Source organism: Anopheles coustani, chromosome X (assembly GCF_943734705.1).
Source record: "Anopheles coustani chromosome X, idAnoCousDA_361_x.2, whole genome shotgun sequence".
Lineage (NCBI taxonomy): Eukaryota > Metazoa > Arthropoda > Insecta > Diptera > Culicidae > Anopheles > Anopheles coustani.
In genome coordinates, this window is record NC_071290.1 from 2,007,479 (window position 1) to 2,027,159 (window position 19,681).

The 19,681-nt window shown below is 48.5% G+C and overlaps 2 protein-coding genes across 2 annotated transcripts in view; both read left to right on the plus strand.

Annotated features, from left to right (window-relative positions):
* The window catches only part of LOC131269468 (uncharacterized), a 47,823-nt gene extending 42,262 nt beyond the window's left edge, over positions 1 to 5,561 (plus strand). Inside the window, exon 5 of the transcript XR_009179008.1 lies at positions 5,550 to 5,561. The gene's annotated coding sequence lies outside the window, so the exon portion shown is untranslated. The remainder of the gene's footprint in view (positions 1 to 5,549) is intronic.
* Positions 1 to 19,681, plus strand: part of LOC131268813 (protein sevenless) — a 29,820-nt gene that overhangs the window by 2,143 nt on the left and 7,996 nt on the right. Inside the window, exons 2-5 of the mRNA XM_058271093.1 lie at positions 13,073 to 13,135; positions 18,699 to 18,758; positions 18,844 to 19,188; positions 19,273 to 19,515. Of these exons, the coding sequence (XP_058127076.1) occupies positions 13,073 to 13,135; positions 18,699 to 18,758; positions 18,844 to 19,188; positions 19,273 to 19,515 (711 nt within the window). The remainder of the gene's footprint in view (positions 1 to 13,072; positions 13,136 to 18,698; positions 18,759 to 18,843; positions 19,189 to 19,272; positions 19,516 to 19,681) is intronic.

Sequence of the window (19,681 nt, forward strand, 5' to 3'; positions counted from 1 at the left end):
TTTAACGGCCAGATTTGTATTTGGGCATGGATATTTTGGATGTTTTAAAAACACTTTAGAATAGCTTTAAAGTTATTTCATGCGCTCGCTCAGCCGGTCAAGTACTGTCGTGTGTTCTAAAGTACGCTATAAAATAGGAACGACGAGAGTGACAACGACACACATGCATGTCATTCATAATCTCTAACCCCTTTTGTGGTGGCGTACGGATGACCGTTTTTTCAACCATCATTAACGTTGAAACCAGCGCGTGTGTGTTGTGTCGGTGATGTGTTGTAATACGCATCTCGCGGACCATTGTTACATGTGGCCTGGATTCAATGTGTCAGCAGGCAGGGCCGCTCGCTAGAATTTCATTCCATTTCTGATCATTTTCTAACCGAATGTCATCCTACAAAAGTCGGGTGGTGGACGTAGTTGAATTAACTGGAGTTTCTGTAAACAAATCCTCTGGATGCTGTGATCGTTACATGGACTTAAAATACAACACGTTTGATTTGGGTTTCCCTTTTTAAGAAGGTAGATGATAACGCTTGGTTTTCTACTTCCAATAAAATAATTTTAACGTATAGTCTCAGCTTCCGGATTGCTGTAGGAAAAGCACGTATGATGAAACTTGCTGACCGATCGTATATTGTGGAGAACTTTTCCGCTCACTGACAGCCGTCAGTTGGGCGGACGTTAGTTTCCCTCCATCGTCATGCATGTTTGATGTTTCGTTGTATATTCAATGGCGGCCAAACATGACAAGGTCCGCGCCAAAGTCCCAGCTTCCCCGTGTTTTTTTTTCGCTGTCTCGCCATTGTCCAGCGTCACATTTTTGCTTTTGCACGATGACAATGGTATGCTCCCATTCCGCTTCGACACACGCACATTCATGCTAATGAAACCGCATGAAATGCCGTGATTTAGCATAGGACGATAGAGGAGTGAGCACCGGTTTCCATACACCGACATTAGAGTGGCTGTACGAGTGTTCTATTCTTGCCGACCGCCTTTTTCTCCCCACAAAAAGTGAGTCGAAAGCTCATTTTAATTTAATTTTGAATTAATTAAACCAATTATGAGCCCTTTGCAGCCCTTTTTCTTGTTTCCCACGTGCTACACAAAGTTTAAATTTTAACTTTCTTCCAAAAATATTCATTAAACATTCCCTGTACGCAGTTAAACTAGGCAAACAGATCGTGTAAGAGGATATTTAATTAGGACATGTGGTTTACTAGTCAAATGCTCCATTGTTCCTCGTTGTTTACGAACGTTTGGCGCGTTGCATATGCAAATACCGGATCGAAACAAGTGTTTCTTTACCGTAACGTACATGTGGAGGAATGATGTCACCAGTGAAAGTCTAAGGGACTGCTCCAGAGGAAGGAAAACTCGTGGCATGTACAACTAACGTAAAAAAAAACTTTGTCAAGGAAGAAAACAAACTTCGGGGGGGGGGGGAAGGAAAAGATAAAACAAACGACTCGATGGGGCTTGGGGACACATCAAGTTGCCAGCAAGTCGGGTAATCGATATTTTGGAAAATAAAAACTCACGAGAAACGAAGGGTAGCTTGAAAACTCGTACATTTACTCGTTTAGCTAACGAACAAATGTCAAATAATTTCAAAGCGATAGGGCGTGGAAAAACAAACAAAAAATAACAGAAAAAAACCGAAAATGGTATAAAACATGGAAAACATATTTCCAAATGAAATAAACCAATGACTCGGAGCATTTAGCTACAACAGCCAAGTGGGCAGCGAAGTAGGAAATGAATATTAGAACAAAAACAAAAAGAAAACCGCACGCACTCTCACATACAGACAGCGCAGGGATGCTCACGGAAAGTGTAAAAAAAACACTTTCTCATCCCCCATGATCCCGGGGGTAGGGAGGGTCCGGCGCGGAGGGTAGTTTCATCCGCGACAGCCCAAATCAGTCTCGATTAGATAGTGGGATGGCCTGGAAGCTGATGCTGAGCTGTGGGCCTATGCTTTAGAAACCGGCACCGTGTGTGTAATCACGATGGGCAGCACGGCGGACATATAGTAATCAGTGTTGGGAAGGCGTGTGGAAAAAAAACAAATAATAATAATAATAATAATAATAAACAACGTGCACCAAAACAACTGGCGAGCACCAAAAAGGGAGCAGAAGCGTAGGCCTGCGCTCATATGAGCAGGCGTATATATGATGCTAGTCGCGATGGGGTGCGGGGAAGGTAACAACACGGAGCGAAATAAAATGAAATAAAATAAAATACATATCAATTCCAATCAAAGCCGAGCAAGAGGCTCCAAATCATGCGCGAGGGCACGAGGGTTTCAAGCGAAAAAACATATCAAACTCAAAAAACCGAACCAACGTCTTTGTTTGCATATGAGTTTATAAACCCGGGTTTGCCCTTGCAAGAAGAAGACCTCCCGATCATATTTCCTTCTGCGTCTTATCGTCCCGGGCGATCGGCGGGATTCGGCGGGATTCGATCGAACATGTGTACTGTGTGGACATGTGTTTGTCGCTGTGACTTCTGGTGTTAAAATAACATCCATCGAAGGAAGAAAAGACAGCTACGAACGGAATGAACTCCGATCAGAATTAGATTGTGTTCTTCCCCCGGTTGTCACCCTGGATTTACGGACCGGCCGTGTCCCACCGCAATGCTATATGACCATTGACCTTACGCGGAAGTTAAAGGCTGAGTGACGGTGGTCATCTTCCTCCGTACCTCCAAGGCGACCCAGCGATCGGGAGGTTCGAGTCAAGTCGACACGTCAGTAGTAAGAGTCCTGATCGCGAAGCAGCAAAATCGTTCGGCCGTTCCGGAACGCTTGATTTGACTTGAGAGCTGAGCCTGATAGGAGATAGTGGTGCGCTGGCAGCGGAGGAATATGGAATAAAAAGCAACAGCCCACCACATCGGGCGGATTATCGATACGGAGAGCAGTGAGCGAAGTCTCGTGAGCCTTAGGGATCACAGCCTGTGTTCCGGGACCTGGAGGGACTATAGCCCGGCGGAGGGAGAGGGGGGGCGTCAAAGGGACGCTTCGTTTTGACGCAGCGAAGGTTTTAAGTGTCCATCCCTATATATAGGGGCTGCTGCTGATAGTGGAGCCAGGATCGGGTGTCAGTTGATAAAAAGAAGTAGCAAACACGCCTGGGACCGCCGGTTCCACGTACCGATGTTTCAACCGACGACTCCATTTTCAACCGATCGTCACGGGAACATCGTGCCAGTGTGTCGTTGATTCACCTAGCGCTGATAGACATCAGCTTCGATCGACGAAACACGAGCAAACAACAACAAAACACACTTCGGAAATACGGTGGTGTGCCTTACACGGTGATAGTCGCCATAGGAACTCTGCTTCTTCTGTTCCTCTGTCCGACACAAGACACAGACCAAATCACCAACTCCTGGGCGACCATTATGAAGCCTTTGAAGTGCCTGCAACGCGTACGCTTAAGTTTGGTTATCGTTTTTTTGTTGTTCTGCCTCGAACCTCAAACGCTTTGATCTGAAAATCTCGATTGATGTTGGCGAATCGTGCTGCGTGAGTTTTGATAAGCTTCACGCTATGCGCACATCTGCCCAGCAGCTCTATCTTACGTTCGCAAAGACCTACGTGGTGGACTCAAAGGCTTTTGATATGCAATGTTTTCTCCAGTATCGCATCAAAGATCAATTCTTTCGCCACCATCTGTTCGGGTGTACAGGGCCGGATGCAGTGCGTAAACATGCACCACGTTTGCATAAACAGGTGCAGTATTTTGCTAGCCGCTGGAGAGATCAAGCGGATGGAGTCGGTGCAGAGCATTGCAGATGTTCCGAATTCTGGTCGATATGATCGATATCCGTTTGGGTTCTGGGTTCTACCAGCGGTATCGTCCATCAGGAATCGTGGCGTGAATGTCACCGGAGTGCGGAGTTATGAGGCCAGTACCAGGATACTATTTTGCATGCAGCGATGGCCTCAATTGATCGTTGACATTGGTAGAGTCGGTTGGCAACAATCTAGGGCAGCGTAATCGAAGCGCAGGCCAGGTTGCCCGATGCACTTTTTTGTTCGAATCCCCCCCCTTCCCCCCTGCGGCTGTGTCCCGCACCGGCCGCCATCTTGCACACCACGCAGAGTCCAGTTTCGCGGCGGAGTAATTTGCCGTTTTGAGCTGGAGTTGGAGTAAAAAAAAAAGAAGAAGCAACAACGCACCGCACTTTGCGTGCCTCTGAGCTCGTCAATGGTCAATTGTTTAGCCTGGGTTGTTCTGCCTGCACACACACACACACACACACACACCCTCTCGCACGCCCATGCACGCACGGCGCGAGAGGATCGCGGAACTACTAATGCCCAATTGGGATTCTGATTATGCGGCAAAAGCGGGGGCGGTGGAGGTGACATGGCGGCAGGACTAGGGAAGTGGGGAAGGGATGGGAGGAGGTACGGAGAGTTTGTGCGGCAGTGGTGATGGTGGTGGTGGTAGGAATTGGTCCCCAAAGCAGGAAACCTACATCCGGCAGTTATTTAATCATTGGACTTTTTTTTTCGTTATTCTGCGGTTCCCTTCACCGTTATTATTATTTCACTTTCCGAAGGGGCAAGTCCGCCGAATGACAGCGCCCGGTCGTGACATACACGCACGCCATCAAGCGTCCCGGTGCAGGTTCATGTCGGTCGGTGGATTTTTAATTCGGTTGCGCATGAGTTTCGTTTTCGGTACTGCATGGCCAATGGTGGAGTAATTTCTGTGTGAAATCCCAGTTCCCGAGTTGGGACTGAAGACCGAGTTCGGTACGTTGTTCCACAGGTTCCTGCGAGGTTCCAGGGGTTCCGTGTTTATAATGTCTTGCATGTGCTACACCGAATCTATGCTGGTGGTATTTTAACGCCACAATTCCTGGGCCCTCGATCGGTGCGAGTATCAACATAGGCTTCAAATCCACGGCGCTAGATTGCGACGGAACAATTGGCGTCTGCCTAGATAACCACGCAGGATCTATTCCGCAGGCTATCAGCTAGGTACACCGCGGCCCGAAATCGCCCAGCACGCCCCACCGCCACGGAGAGCTACTCTTTAAAAAATATAACAAACCCCCGAAATTTCCAGCACCGTCCCTCTGCCGCACCACTTCCTCAGGGTCCTCGCATCTCCCGGCATCATCACCAGATCGCTCGCCCTACCCAGTACAGGCCCAATCGCTTCCCTTTTTCGGTTGTTGCCGATACTTACGATCAGGCCTGGATGTTGTTGGTTCATTATGCACGTCCCATTGGCATTGATATGAACACCGTTCGTAATTGGCTACTTAGTTCGCTGTGGCGTGGACGCCTTATCGACGCACCGCCTGCTTGCACAATGCTCGACATTGGGCTCGAGGAAGATGCATGAGAAGCAGAAGAAGAGGCGAAGAAGACAATCACATCGACAACAACAAAAACAACAACAGCCATACACTAACGGCAACATAAACATCAAAAGCTGCAGAAAACGGGTATTGAGAAGAAGTAACCCCTATCGCTTACTAGCGATGACCCCGTGGAACCCCTTCAAGTTGTCAAGTCAAGTCAAGCTAAAGGAACACCCTGATTTCGGCCGGAGGCCCCTGCTCCGTACGCCTCATGCCACAGGAGTTCATCCGCGTGATTTTTAACAGATACTCCTACCGGGAAGAGTCGACATGAGGGGCGCTGGGTTTTGTTGTGGTACTGGTGATGTGGGTAGCCATGGCTGTGTACCATACCCCCAACGCCATCCCTGATGTCAAAACGTCACCGGTGCTGCCGTAGACTACCGACTGCGGTGTATTCTTCAGCCGTTAGGCAGTTATCAAAGCGACCCCGGGAGATTGCTGTGATAATTCTTGTCGTGGACTGGGAGGCTGGCCGGTTAGGGGACGGATGACTGGCGATCAGCGAAGCAAAGTGTCAACATGCATACTCGCGTGCCGCGTGCGATGGAAGGATTATGAAATGTGGGTCGTCGTCGTCTTTCACCTCCAGCCCATCCAGCCAGTTCACCTATCAGCTGGTGGAGTCGAGCTACTGAGTGGACTAGGCTACTTAGATTAAAATGGTCTATGGCGACAGATGTTACGTAGCTGTTGCCCTGAGAAGCATCCTATCCTCTTTGAGATATGCCTGCTTGTTGCTTCCGATAGCCCAATCTTCCGGGTATTGATTCAGAATAAGGATTAAGCCTCTCATAGAACGGCGGCCATTACGTTGACGTGTACATATTTTTTTTCAAATCCGCATACATACGTCAAGTGTGTACGTACGTTCAAATGCTTTGATTGTGGTGCAGAATGAATGAATGGAATTGTTATTCTAATGCGATTGGTGTTTCGCCAGCATAGCGAATGGGTATGTATGTGTACGTTGGAATCACGTAGAACGTTTGCTGGCAGCGGCACCGGGGTATGATGAGTCGGAAATGCGTTTTACAGGCTTCCCGTTGGCTCCAGGGGTGGCACAAAAGTTGCACATGGTCAATCTCTATCTATCCGCGTAGATCGATGGAACACTTACAGTGCTCTCCACCTACATACCTGTGGTCTCGACACGACACACGCAAACAGTAGCACCGGATGACGAATCGGATGAGCGCTGGAGCGAATATGCGACATAATCCACCGGGTTCTTTTTTATTTCGTCACTAGCGGATGATTTGGGCAGGGGTTTAGAAAGAATAGAGCGGAAGGAAAAGGGCTGGGGGCGTGCGGGGGGGAGGGTTGGTGCGGAGACCATGGATTGCGCTGGAGATTAGTCAGTTGTTGGGTCCGTTGTTCGCGGTTGTTGGCAAAACTAGAGGAGAAGAAGCTGCAAATTGAGTTCACGGAAATCTCAATCAAACGCTGTTTGCCAGCAAGTGGCGCGCCGTACGCATACACTGCCATCGCTAGACTCTAGCGATTGTTGAGACTTTGGCGATCCGGAGGGGAAGGAACGAGAGGTTGTCCCCGGGGAGGGAGGGGGGATGGGGCGCGCGAATGCGAACCAAACCATTCCAGGGTTGCACATATGCTGCCAGTTGCATTTGAATGAATCGCATTCTGCCACAGTTGTCCAGTTTGGATTTACGAGCTGGATGAAGTGTATTGGGGGGGCTGAGAAGGCGATGCGAGATTGCTGCCTAGGCCACGCATAAGGAGGCATCACTAGGTTCCAGCTCTTACTGTGACCGTTTGTGTGCAGTCTATTCCAGCATTTCGCCTTCCGGCCGGAAACGTTGAAGCCAGCAAACGACGGGTAGTCTTACAAGGATATGGTCATATGCTACTCTAGAACTAGAGGCAGAACTATGTGTCTTGATAGCCCCCTTATCCATTGAAACCCCTTATCCATTGATTAATTTCGGGATGCTTAATTTTGGTGAGTTCCAAAAATGTCGAGAGTCTCAAATTTCTTCTCACGGATGGAGACACTTGACTCCTAGGCAGTGTGCCATACATACCGGAAGACTTTACGACACGAGCTGGGAGGGAAACCAAATTCAGAAAGTTGGAGATGAGTCTCCTCTAGTCATCACACGGTTTGTTTACATTCTAATCATAATATCATTCTATCTGATGGAAGTGTCGAAGCCAGGCGACTGTGTTCAATGAAATGTTCGGTTGATATCATACGACTCTAGACAAAGAGACAGAGATCCGCCCCCCTTGTCGATGGAGCCTAACTTTATCTGGGACGCCAAGTCTGAGTTTGACATTTGACTGCAAGATATTGTGCTATACCAGAAGGCTGTTGTTGAGTTAGTACTTCCCCTTCCAGGGAGAAAGAGTTAGCTAAACGGTAAACAGTAGGACTACGACACGGAGACAGTGTCATCCGGTAGAGTGTTTTTATTATTTTGTTCCACATCGCATTCTCTCCGCACAGGAACATGCGCTCATTTCTGTTACAACATCGAACAGCGTGCTTTCTTTAGCACCAAATTTTAGCATTGCTCTTGTTCAATGCTTCCGAAGGCTTCCGTTCGCATTATCACAGTTCGAATATCCGAAGTCCTAGAATGCGACGATCTGCAGCGTCTATAAATACACTTCACCCTCCGCGCATCGTTGCATTGCAGAGTCGCAGGTCCACTTGTCATCCGGCTGCTTACGGCCGGCTTTTCCTGGCCACGACCAGCCGGAGGGAGGGAGCGGGGAGCGATGTGTATTTTGGCACGGGCCAGGTTTTCTTATCTCACTTCCATTCCACTCTTTCCGAACATCCCGCAACCAGCGACCAGCATTCGTTGTTTACTTCCCCGTGCGACGGTTTGTGACATTTGGCCAGTTTGGATTTCATTTTTCAACAGTAGCTACGCAAATGCAATGGTGTATGGTTTTTCGGTTCACAATTAACGAAAAAAGAACTGATGCTGAGTTCAAGTTATTTGTACGAAAGATACCTACGGTCATCGCAATTTGACAGCTCGTCGTTCGGTGAGTTCCCGAGTTCGTGGCGATATGTGCGGAGGCTCGGTCCGATTTAACGTTTGCTGTTTGCTAACAATTTGTCATACCATTTTATGCGACCTTCCCCCCACCCACATTCCCCTTTATGCAGGTCATTGTATCCCATCCTGATGCGGTCATTCTTTACGCGAGTTTTATTTTAATGTTTAAATCTATAAATAATGAGATAATGGGCAGTACGGAAGCACATTCGGCGGAACACAGGGGAAAGAATTGTTGCGAAGAAAAGGCCGCGAAAAAGAAATGTAAAAAAACACACACACACTCACGGCAATAAAACAACTCAAACTCCTAACAGTTAAATACACCTCAACCGCGAAAAAGAACTCATAAAGCATCGCTTTAAAGTTACTGCTAGGACGCGACCCGCGCCTAGAAGAAGGGCCTCCGCGGTTTGTTCCTGCAAAGTTTCTTGCACGCCGCTCGCTAATTGTTGCCGAGGGAATGCCAAAACAACCACCAGCAAACAACGGCCGAAGAAAGTAGGAGGAGAAATGACCCGAAAACGAAAAAATTCGCAACAATCTGCGTCCGATCGGCCGTGTCGCGGAACGTCACGCGCATTTTCGCACAAGATTTTCTTCTGCCTTGAAGGAATTCCCCCTTTCCTCTCCGCGTCACACGGTTCACGTTTTTCTCGCGGTTGAGGCTCGTGCCGTGTAGTCCGCCCCGGCAAAGATACGGGTCAGTCGTGCGGCTTACGCCTTTTTCTTCGGCCCATCTCTTCGCCATCCCGCGATCTCATTTGCAAGCGGGAAGATTTATTAGGATCGATCCGTTGCGCGGTTTGCAGTGTTGTCATCAGCTCGCGGTGCATTCGCCTCACTGCAACCTTGAATTATTTGCTCGAGGCTTTCGGGGGAGAAGCCATCAGCTGAACCGCTCGGAAATTACGCACAGTACAGCACATCGCAAACGAAACAAAAACAAAAAAATGGGTGGAAAAACAGACCGAACTAGGGTGACGTTTGGCGCATGTACGTATGTATATGCCATTTCGCTGCACAAGTGACCCCGACACCCAGTTGCTCATCGGTTGCCGCCGGTGGCGTCCTGCCCCGACCGGAAGATTTACTTTAGGGCCTCAATTAGAATTTATCACACATGGGCGCAGCACACAATCGCCAACCGTCCTTCTAGGGGCCGGGAAGGGATGGGGTTGGAGGATTGGGGGTGCAGAGAGGGTGACATATACGGTTGGCTGGTTTTTTTTTTGCGGTGCATGCTTAAGGCAAGAGCTGGCACTGGAAAAAAATGTATTAGAGCAAGTTGGCGTATAGTTGGATTGTGAAACTTGAAATACAAATACAACTTGTCAGTGAAACATGTGAAGGAATAGAAGACTTTGAGCAAAAGATTGCAAAATAAAAAGCAATAGATAAACAATAAACAAACAGTTAAAGAATGCAAAACAAATTTGGCATCAGAAAAGCGCTTAAGGTTAAACATGTCATTGCGTTCCATGTTCTACCTACGCTGATTTATTATCAGGAGATCAGGGCGGGAAATGCTAATGTAATTATTAGATTAACACGATTTTGTGTAAAATATATGCAGTATTTGTTTTTGTTTCCATCCCACTACACTCTTCACGTTCGGTCGATTTGTTTTGAATCCAATAATTAGTTACAAACTTTACCCCGCCTTACGCTATGCAGCAGTTTGCAGTTGTAACATTTGAATCCATTGATTTAGCACTAGACGCTCTCATCGGTGGCTGTACTTTTCCACTTTGTTCTTCGTCTGTTTGCGCTTATTTGACTTAAATGTTTTATATTTGCTCTAGAAGTATTTTAAACGACTTATCGTCTTTGGTTATGTTTTTACTAGTTCGTTGTTTGGTTTTTACGCATTACGTTTTTCGATTGCGCATCAATACTTCTCCAGTCAATCATGCTTGTCAATAACGCCGGTTTTTGTTTTATGTCTGTCAAAAGTTGATTTTAATTTTCAAGATCTCTCGCCCTCTACCTCTCATTCCCTCTCCCTGGCGGTCAAGCTTCCTGCTTAATCCGAGCCATCCGGTTTTTCGGGGAATCCGGGTCCCGGGCCAGGATTTTCGGCCGGCTCGCGCCTGGGAACCTCGCGTAAAAACGTCAACCCCGATACAATCATCATAAATTAAGCCCAAACGGGATGCGTGAAGCCAAAAGCGACAGTGCCAAGCCCCACAACAGCCACAAAATCGTGCGGCACGGTTGTTTAACTTATCCGTTTTGCTTTCGTGTTTGGTTGCCTTCTCCCCGCACGCTTGTGTGGCTTCGTTTCGCCTTCGTCCGGGGTTTTCGAGGTGGTTCTTTTTTTTTTGTTTTATTATGTCGGGACTGGACCCGGAATCGGGTCAGGATCGCAGGCGAAGCGCCTTTCGGGGCTAGCTGATCTCACGTTGTCCCTTTGCATTAATATCCTTTTATACCCATCATCCGATCAGGTCCGGTTTCGAATCCTTTCAACCGTCTTCTCACGGATCTGCCCCTCGGTCCCATCAACCAACCAACCTTGGGCACGCGGAACCTCCCGAGAGGCATGAGTTTCCTCAATTTGAATTAATGACTCGCGCTCGGAGATGTGCATCCGAGCAAATGGGGGTGGGGGTGAGGAAAAATGGGGGAGGAAAAACCGCAGGAAAAAAAATACCCGACAACTGACCGAGCGAGCGAATGAATGGCGAAGGAAACGTGCGGGGGGGAGGGGAGGGCAGGGAAACAAAAAGATGAGCGAAAGGATGGGAACATTATCTCCGGAAGCCCTGCCCCGTTTCCGGTGTGTAATGAATGGTACATGTCTCTCTCTCTTCCCCTCGGTGGTTGTTTGGCAAACGGCCAAACGGCAACCAGCACTTTATGGAGGTCGCGAACAAGTGGACAAGCTCCAGCGCCGGCCTGGAGATGCAAGTACCGGCTCTGACTGCTGTCAATTAGACGCCGCTGCTGCCCGCGCTCGTCCGCTTTGCCGTTTGTTGTTTTTCATTTGGCATCGGTCGTCTCTCTTCCAGTACCGCCTTTTGTTTGTTTGTTTGTTTGTTTGTTTGTGTCTCGTTGTGACTTACTGCCTTCGATTGGGTTAATTTTGAAAACCCCGAAAAAGGGACTTCTGTCCTGGCTACCGCTTGTGGCATTTGACAGTCCTTAGGAAGTAAACAAACCGGAGAAGAGGTAAACAAAATCAACCCAATTTTGGGTCGAAATGTTGCTTCGTACAAAAACCGTCGCGGATCCTCGATTTTTTGGTTTTGGTTCCCAAACGATCACCAAGTTCAGGTTAAAATATTACAATCGGCGAGAAATCTCCGGAAAATCCTACCACCCCATCTTTGATGGCGAGTATTTTGACATCAGGACCTGAGGCAACTTGATGTTAAAGAAATAAAAAACGGGAATAACCTCTGCATGAGCTTGCGGTTGTACATGCATGGTCGATATCCATGTTTTTCGGTTTAAGTATTTGGCCTACACTCACCCGCATCTTTATTGACACATTTCGCCGAGCTTCCCGGCCGGACGACAACGGAGATCCCGGCGTTCTTCAGCGCGTTGCCGCTCATTTGTACCGTTTTACATCCACTTTAGGTTGGTTTACAACCAGCACCAACACGAGACACGCTCATCATAAACACGAACAAATAAACAAACACTTGACGGTGTAGCCCTTCGGGCAGTGGCGAAAGGCATTTTCGGGGATTTATGCCATTAGGCACAAACAAACAGATACCAATTTGGCGAGGCGCAGAAACCCGAAGGACTCCCACTGTGTGAAGGGACAGGTTTAGCGTCTCCTGCGTGCAGTACGTGCAGTATCCAGTAAGGTCTGTGTGCCCAAAAAGGAAGGGCACTAAGGGAAAACGAGAGAATTCCTATGTGAACCGAACATCGGCCCCCTAGGGACGCTTGAGGCGACGATTTATGGCGATGGCTTGAGGCGCCACTTGAGGTTTGTTTCTTCCAGAATTTGATACCGGTTGACCTGCTGTAGGGAGCTGGGTAGGGTCTTGTATGCAGATTACTGGTGTGGAACGTGACGGGATCATGAGGTGCATTGCTACCACATAACCCAAGGGGTCTAAGATCGAGCCGGTTTCTTGGCTACTTGTTGAGTTAAGAATATCCCTATCCTCAAGGTTTTCCATACGCATAATGGTGACGTTTTGGTTTGGACTTGAACGAGAACTTAACATATGTCAAAATTGTAATCTAGACAAAAGTCAATGAAGGCACGTAATACTACTTATTAGTATAGCTTTGAAATGATCAAATGAGTAGGCTCAGATTATAGTTTTGTCCAGTAACGCTGAGAACAGCCGAACTGATGATATAAGCTGATCTCACTATGTCACAAAACACTGATCTTAACTCCAAAAAGAGTAGGAGGTTTTCTTACTTCTTTTCTTCATTTAATTTCTGGCTATTAGCAAGTTATTTGTTTTCCTTTTAATTGTTTTTACTGTTTTAAATACTTCTTAAACACAAGTACAAGTTGTCGCTGTTTATGACGGGTAGCAAATTGCCGAGTGTTTTATTTCATTTTCCCATTTTTCTCTTTTTTCTTTTCCGGTTCCGGTACAATGATTCAATCCGTTACGCCAAAAAAAAAAAAAACAAAAACAAAACACAACGTACATCAGAACCAAACCAGCTTCACCGAGCACATCGACGCCAGCTGCGGGAACGACTGCTACATCAAACAGGTACGGTACGCCCATTAGGTTGCAACAGGTGTAGGTGACCCTTTGCTGCCCCTTGTTTTTTTTTGGGCTCTCACCCTTTCCAGAAGGGTGCGAAGGTATTTTTTCTACCCGATTTTCGTGTGCTTTTTTTTACATCGAAATTCTTCCATCCTTCGATGGGCGGGAAATCAGAGAGGAAAAAGTGAAAAGGGAAAGAGAAAAGCACTTGATCCGGTCCGGTACATCCTTTCGTGCATCACATGCGAGCGGTCACCTCACTCTCCCCCCCTCAATTGCAATATTTCGTTCCATTTCGGTGGTGAAGCGTAGCTCCGGTTCGGTGCACGTCACCCTGCGCCATATGAGAAGCGTGCATATGTGGTCCCGAAACGGTCTCTGTTCGTTCCGTTCCTTAGGAAACAGCCTTAGAAACAGAATTTTGCGTTGTGTATTGATTATTCTCGGAAAATCTGCATCGGGGGTTGGGGACACCTGGATCGCGGGGGGTCTCGGTGCAAACTTCTGCGGAATTGGACCGCTGTTTTCCGCATTCCGCTAGAGAGGCAGTAAACAACCTCCGCCGTCGCTGTTGAAGTAAATACGAGGGGGGAAAGATTAGTAATATGCACTTCACCAAGAATATGCTATTAAAATATAGGCACGACGAAGGGAATATATCAACGGTGCACGTTCAAAACGTGATTGGACGTGTTTGTTTTGATCGGGAAGCATATTGGAACACTCTCCCCTAATGGAGATCGGGTACAGGGGCAGTTGTAAATCGATCGAATCGCGAAACCCCTTGACGTGCACCGGCTGGCGACAGGCTGTTTGTGGAAGCTATACACACGTTTCGATTACAGTGCATTCGCTCGAGCTGCCTCTCAGGAGGTGCGTGTGTCTTTGAGCATATGACGTGATGTGCGTGGGGGGGGGTGGGAGGTTGAAGAGAAGACAAAAAATCCTGCAAGCACCCTTGATGCAGCCCATACTTGCGTCGGGAATCTCGCCGAGCGGCGCCCGCTTGGGCCACTCGCCCCGTTTGTTTATTGTTGTGTTCATTCATAATCGTTGATGGGTTTTTAATGACGCCCAATTATCGCGCCGGACCCGATCCGTCAGGCCGGCCCCAGGACATTAACTAGCCAACACTGCATCGGATGCTGCCCGGCTTGATTGGCCTGCTCTTGTTGGCATGCCTTGCTTCTGGTTGCACATTGCCACTTCCATTTGCATCTCTTGCATTCCACCGATTGGCGAGGCCGGATTGCACAAAGGCAAACAGGCACGAAGCAGGCAAGAAGTAATCCAACAACGACCCGGCTTCAAGTGTGCGTCAGTTCAATCTGCAGATAGCACTTTCCCTTCGGTCTCTAGAAAAAATCATATTAAACCAGATATGGACAAAATACTTTTAACAACACAGCGCATAACAAAAAACAAATCGATATCTAAGATCAAATGAATTAAGACAAACAAACAAACCCAAAAGAGCAAGACAAATCCAAAGGGTGAACTCAAGGACTTGGACACAGAAGACAAAAGGGAAGAGTAAGCTGTTGCAAACCATATGCCAGACATGACCGATGGTTGTCTTTGCGCTAGAAATAAAAGAGCGCTGAATGAAGGGTTCGAATGTTCTAAATCCATCTGCGTACGCACGCGGAAAAATACCAGCAACCGGCAAAACAAAAACAAAAACATTCCAGCAATATGCCTTATCCGAGTGGAAATCGGTTCGCAAACGCTCGCAGATGTGTGCACTAGTTCTGCTCTGCTCTACTGTGACGAACGTCGCCCATTGGTCATGGTACTGCCCTACGCAGTACAGAGGGACAAGGTCCCTTTTTTTGTTTTTGCGCACGTACGTAAAGGGGCAGCCTTGGATGAGGAGTTCTGGAGAACCGATACGTCACCGCATTCTTTTCTGCCGTCATGATTTAAAACCCTACGGCGACGGATTCTGTATTCTATTTTTACCTCTACGACAATAGTTTGCACATCGTCGATGCACCGGCCACACATCCGGGGGGGTTTCATTCACAAACAGACGACGTCGTCGTCGCCTCGAAGGCCGTTCGAATGGTGATCGAGTGCATTGCATATGACGACGCATCCGAATGTGACGGCTCCATGGTGCCAATGTGTCGAACCCTTTTCTTTTTCTGCGGTTACAGTGGAGAATAACAACATAAGTTTTGCGAAACCGGCCCCGTGCCCTGCTGCTGAAGCGGCTTGCAGCTTCCGGGGCGGCTGTAAATCTTGGTCTTGATTTTACGACCTGGGCTTATTAATAAACCGGGGCAGGCCGTTTTAGGCAAAGCGTCAACGACAACAACGGGTACGTGTTGTTCCAGCCACCAAGTGCCAGATCGTCGTTCGGCCGGCCGGGGCGCAATGAGCATTTCGATCGTTTCGACGCTTCGCTCGCTAGACGCCGCACTTAAAACTTAGGTCACGCATGGGGTTGCATTTCGCTTTACTGGCGTAATTTAGCTAGGCACGCAATAGATTTACTACCCCCAGGAAGGGTTAACCGACCGGGTTGGCTTGTTTGCTTTACGGCCGATTCGGTGCGATTAGCTCGACAGGCGACGACGACGAGTGTTTTGCTAGATGACGTTCGCTTCCACCCCAAAAAAAAAAAGAAGGAAACCTATAGGAATTGGCTCCAGTTCCTGGTAGCGAAGAAGTTTTGTGTTTAGAAGTGAAGTTATGTGTCACACATGTCGCTGGCAGCTCGAGTCCGCAGAAGCCTACAGGGTGATGGCCACATCTGAACATTACGCAATGCCCATCTGGTGGTGGCTTCTCTCCGAAAGGGAAAAGAATGTCGCCATCTCGCCTCCGTTTGTGGCTCGGAAGAACGCATTCCAACGCAAGCTGTTTGGCTTTCTTTTGGTGCAATCTCCACGAGTTCTAAGGCCTTTCCTGAGGCTCCAGGAGCCAAAATTCCGGTGACCTAGTTCTTCCTCCCTTCAGCCCTATTTCAGCAGCCGATTTTTAGAGTAGCTCGTGCTTGGGCTAGCGAGCTTCCCGTCCGTCAAACTATTCTTCTACGGATGGCGAACACCGACACACACACACACATGGTCGTACTTTAATTGAGGATAGCAATTGGCGGAGGGGTGGCAGTCCGAGTTTGGATGCTGTCACACGTGAAGGACAGATGGAGCCGTTTCGCCCCGGGCCGCAGGGTCAGAATGTTTTCCAGCATGTTTTGATGTATTTCACTCTGAAGCCCGGTTGTTCGTCAGCTCCGCGTACTATACACACCACGTGTTGGGGGAACCGAAGCTGCTGGCCAGCGCGGCTTAGAGGCTGACTAATGCCGCGAAACCCGGCTAGGCCGCTAGCACCGGATTGCTACGTCGCTAGAATGCGTGCGATCTATCTCTCCATTGATTTTTTCATCATGACAACTTTCAATGATATTATCGTTTGACGTATACTTTGACAGTTCGGCAGCATAAAATTCGGATAGAACCAGAGTAAAATAGTTTGAATTGATATCTTAGCAGTGTAATGAAACCTACGCATTTAGTTTCTTGACGTGGTCTCTTGTTTATGTGAAAACTTTCATGTAGAAGAGCTACCACCATCGGCCTGCGGCAGGTGCCATGCACTTATCAATCCATCCAGCTCCCCGGCGTCGGGCATTTGTCATGATCGTTCGGAAGCGATACGGAGTTATCTCGATCAAATTTCCGCGCGCAGTTTATGACGCCGTCTGTGTGATGTTCTTAGCCTTAGCGTTGTACGCGTATTCTCATGTTTGTTTATTTTTTTCTTCCACTCCGCTTAGTTCTCACAGCATCTTGGTGTTTTTGTTTTAGTTTTTTTTTGGACGCCACACAACGGTAACAAAAAAGGCAGGCGACAAATGTGCTAACATGCACGCGGCCAAAAGGTTTCGAAGTTTTGGCCCTTTTTGGCATCGGTGCAGTGTGCTTATATGGAGCGGTAAAGAAGAACAATTTGATGGGAGGAGGGAAGCAGCGAGTTGTACAGCTCAATTCAAACATGTGGTCGATCTGTCAGAGATCGACGCGTCTGTTGCGACGGTGGATTAGCAACGCTAACGTTGCGGAAGATATGCGCGTGCTAACTGATTGGGATGCTGACTAACTACATTCGGAAGGTCCTTGCTTCGGCGATTACAACCACCGTTTGATGCCTCTACACTCTCAGTGTATGGAGTGTGCATTAATCCTACTGAAGAATGATTTTATTTACCTCCCGGAGACGCTGACCGGCCTATCAACGCGATGTCGGCGGAGAAAGCACCATCGACGCACTGTTCGGGCTGAGCGCAAACCTTTCGCCGGCCCGATCCAGGTTGCGGCATCATGCTGTTGATAACGAACCGTCAACCTGACAGATGACAAGTCGATGATTTCTCCGATCGTAGCGTGTCGAGGTCATTTTGCAAGCGATTGTTCTTTTCGCACGCTTACTTATTCTTCTTACGCTACAGCTTACTCTCAACCGTTGTCTATGCCTATGTTGTCTATACGCAACCAGTGTGTGCATCGGCCATGCCTACTTCCTGCGATTGATTAGTACACTCTATCGTCGCAGTGCGAGCTTTTTTTTGTTATTCCGATTTTATGAGCCGTATTTGTGCCGACCTCTCGGCTGTCGTAACCTTCGTACAACGTTTATTGACCGTTTATAGTGCCGTCCTTTAACACCAGCGCAGCTTAACAGCGGCCGATGCTGGCTACGCACCTTAATTTTGTCCCATGTTCATCGGAGCATATAACAAGTAGGCTTTATCGCGTACACGCTAGTGCACCGACGCTTGACCCTAACGTTTACAGATCAACAAAGAGGATTTGAACTGGTTCATCGGGAGTTCCTGCATGAAGACGATCCTCTTGGTGGGTTGTTTCAGGGACAGAAACTGTCAGCGAACCCAAGTTCGATGCGGAGACTGCTGGACTGTCCATCAGTGCGACAACCCTGCTGGTTGATTTTCCCGCGTTGCGATTGAAGCGCAGGAAAGATAAGCGACCGCTCCTCCTTATTTATAGCCGCTCCCGTGTGGGTTATTTCAACGGGGCGATCCTGCCCCGTGCCTCCGTTGGGCTTCAAATCAGAATTGTGGCAGAGCACGCTGAACATAAAACGCTATAGGCCCCTGCCATGGAGGCCACATGATATCCGCCCCCGCTTTCCGGGTTTAATTAAGCCGGCCGCGGTACGAGCTCGGTCGTATCTCCCAGTGAGAGATTGAGAGAGATAGGATGCGCTCGGTGCTGCGTCCAGCTGGGGTTACACCGCATGGTTGCATGGTGTGTTTGGCAAGCGTTCCGTCTGCCTTCGTCCCGGTCTGCCCAAGCACTGCCTCGGCAGACAGACTGGAAACTCCAAATAGGCAGTAATCAGAGGAGACCATTAAATCTATTAACGTTAGAGGATGATTTAGTGGCAAAGGTTTGCCCATTCGGGGGTTTTTTTTTTATCTTCCCCGTGCAGTGCGCGGGATTGATGTCGCTATACCAAATATGTTATGAGGCAGTATGATGATCACCCATTTAGAAGCTAGTGTTTTACCTTTCGCTCCCGCGTCTCGTTCCAGTGCACCATCGGATGTCAACATTGGAGACTTGCGCTGGAGTCCAGTTGCCAGAATGCATGTGTAAGTACCCCTACCTGGCTAATAGTAACTAACGCAGTAGAAGCTCAATCTGATGAATTCGACTACGTATGTGTTTACCACACAGAACATTACCAACCAGGATATCCTAGAGGCACGCGAGTGGTCCTGCATAATGGGCTGCAACGATGGGCTGAACCAGTACTTCCGATGGCTGAAGGCGGAGATAGGAACGCCGCAGGCACCGGCTCTAGTGGCCGACAGTCTCACCGCAACGGCGCTCTCGCTCGAGTGGGAAGTGCCGGAGCGGTTGCTGGACGTGTCGCTGCACCGGAACCACGGGCCACGCAGCTATCTGGTGCAGTGGCGCTACGAGGAGGTCGCTGGCGATTGGAAGTACTGCCGCAATCAGAGTATGGGCGAAAACTCCACCGTGCGCGTCGACAACCTGCAGCCGTACACCAAGTATCGCGTAGGTTTGGCTTATTCCAGGTGGTGCTGCGTGTCTTCCTGCTAAACATTCCTCTTTTCTCTACGGCCCTACCCTCTCACACAGTTTCGCGTAGCGCTGCTGCTGTCGCCCAAGCACGACCAGGTGCTAACGTCGGAGCAGAGCGTCATCATCAGCACGCTGCCCTCAGGTGTGCCGACATCGAAGCCAAAGATTGTACGAGCGGTAGCGGTAGATCACTCACGCATATCTATCTCATGGGAACCGGGACCATTTCCGAATGGGCCCGTACTGTCATATGTGCTTCAAATCAAAGAACTCCATCCGATTGGCTACAGTGCGATCAAGGTTTCTGTGTTGTTTTGTCTCTAGTTTTACCGAAACTCGGTGCAGGCTGCACACGACTATGCAGTGACACTTCCTGTCTTTCGGTCACGCATAGTTCGCCCACTCTGTCTCTCTTGCTTTGCGCTCTTGCTGAACAGCTCCGTCGATTTACTAGGATGCTGGAGAA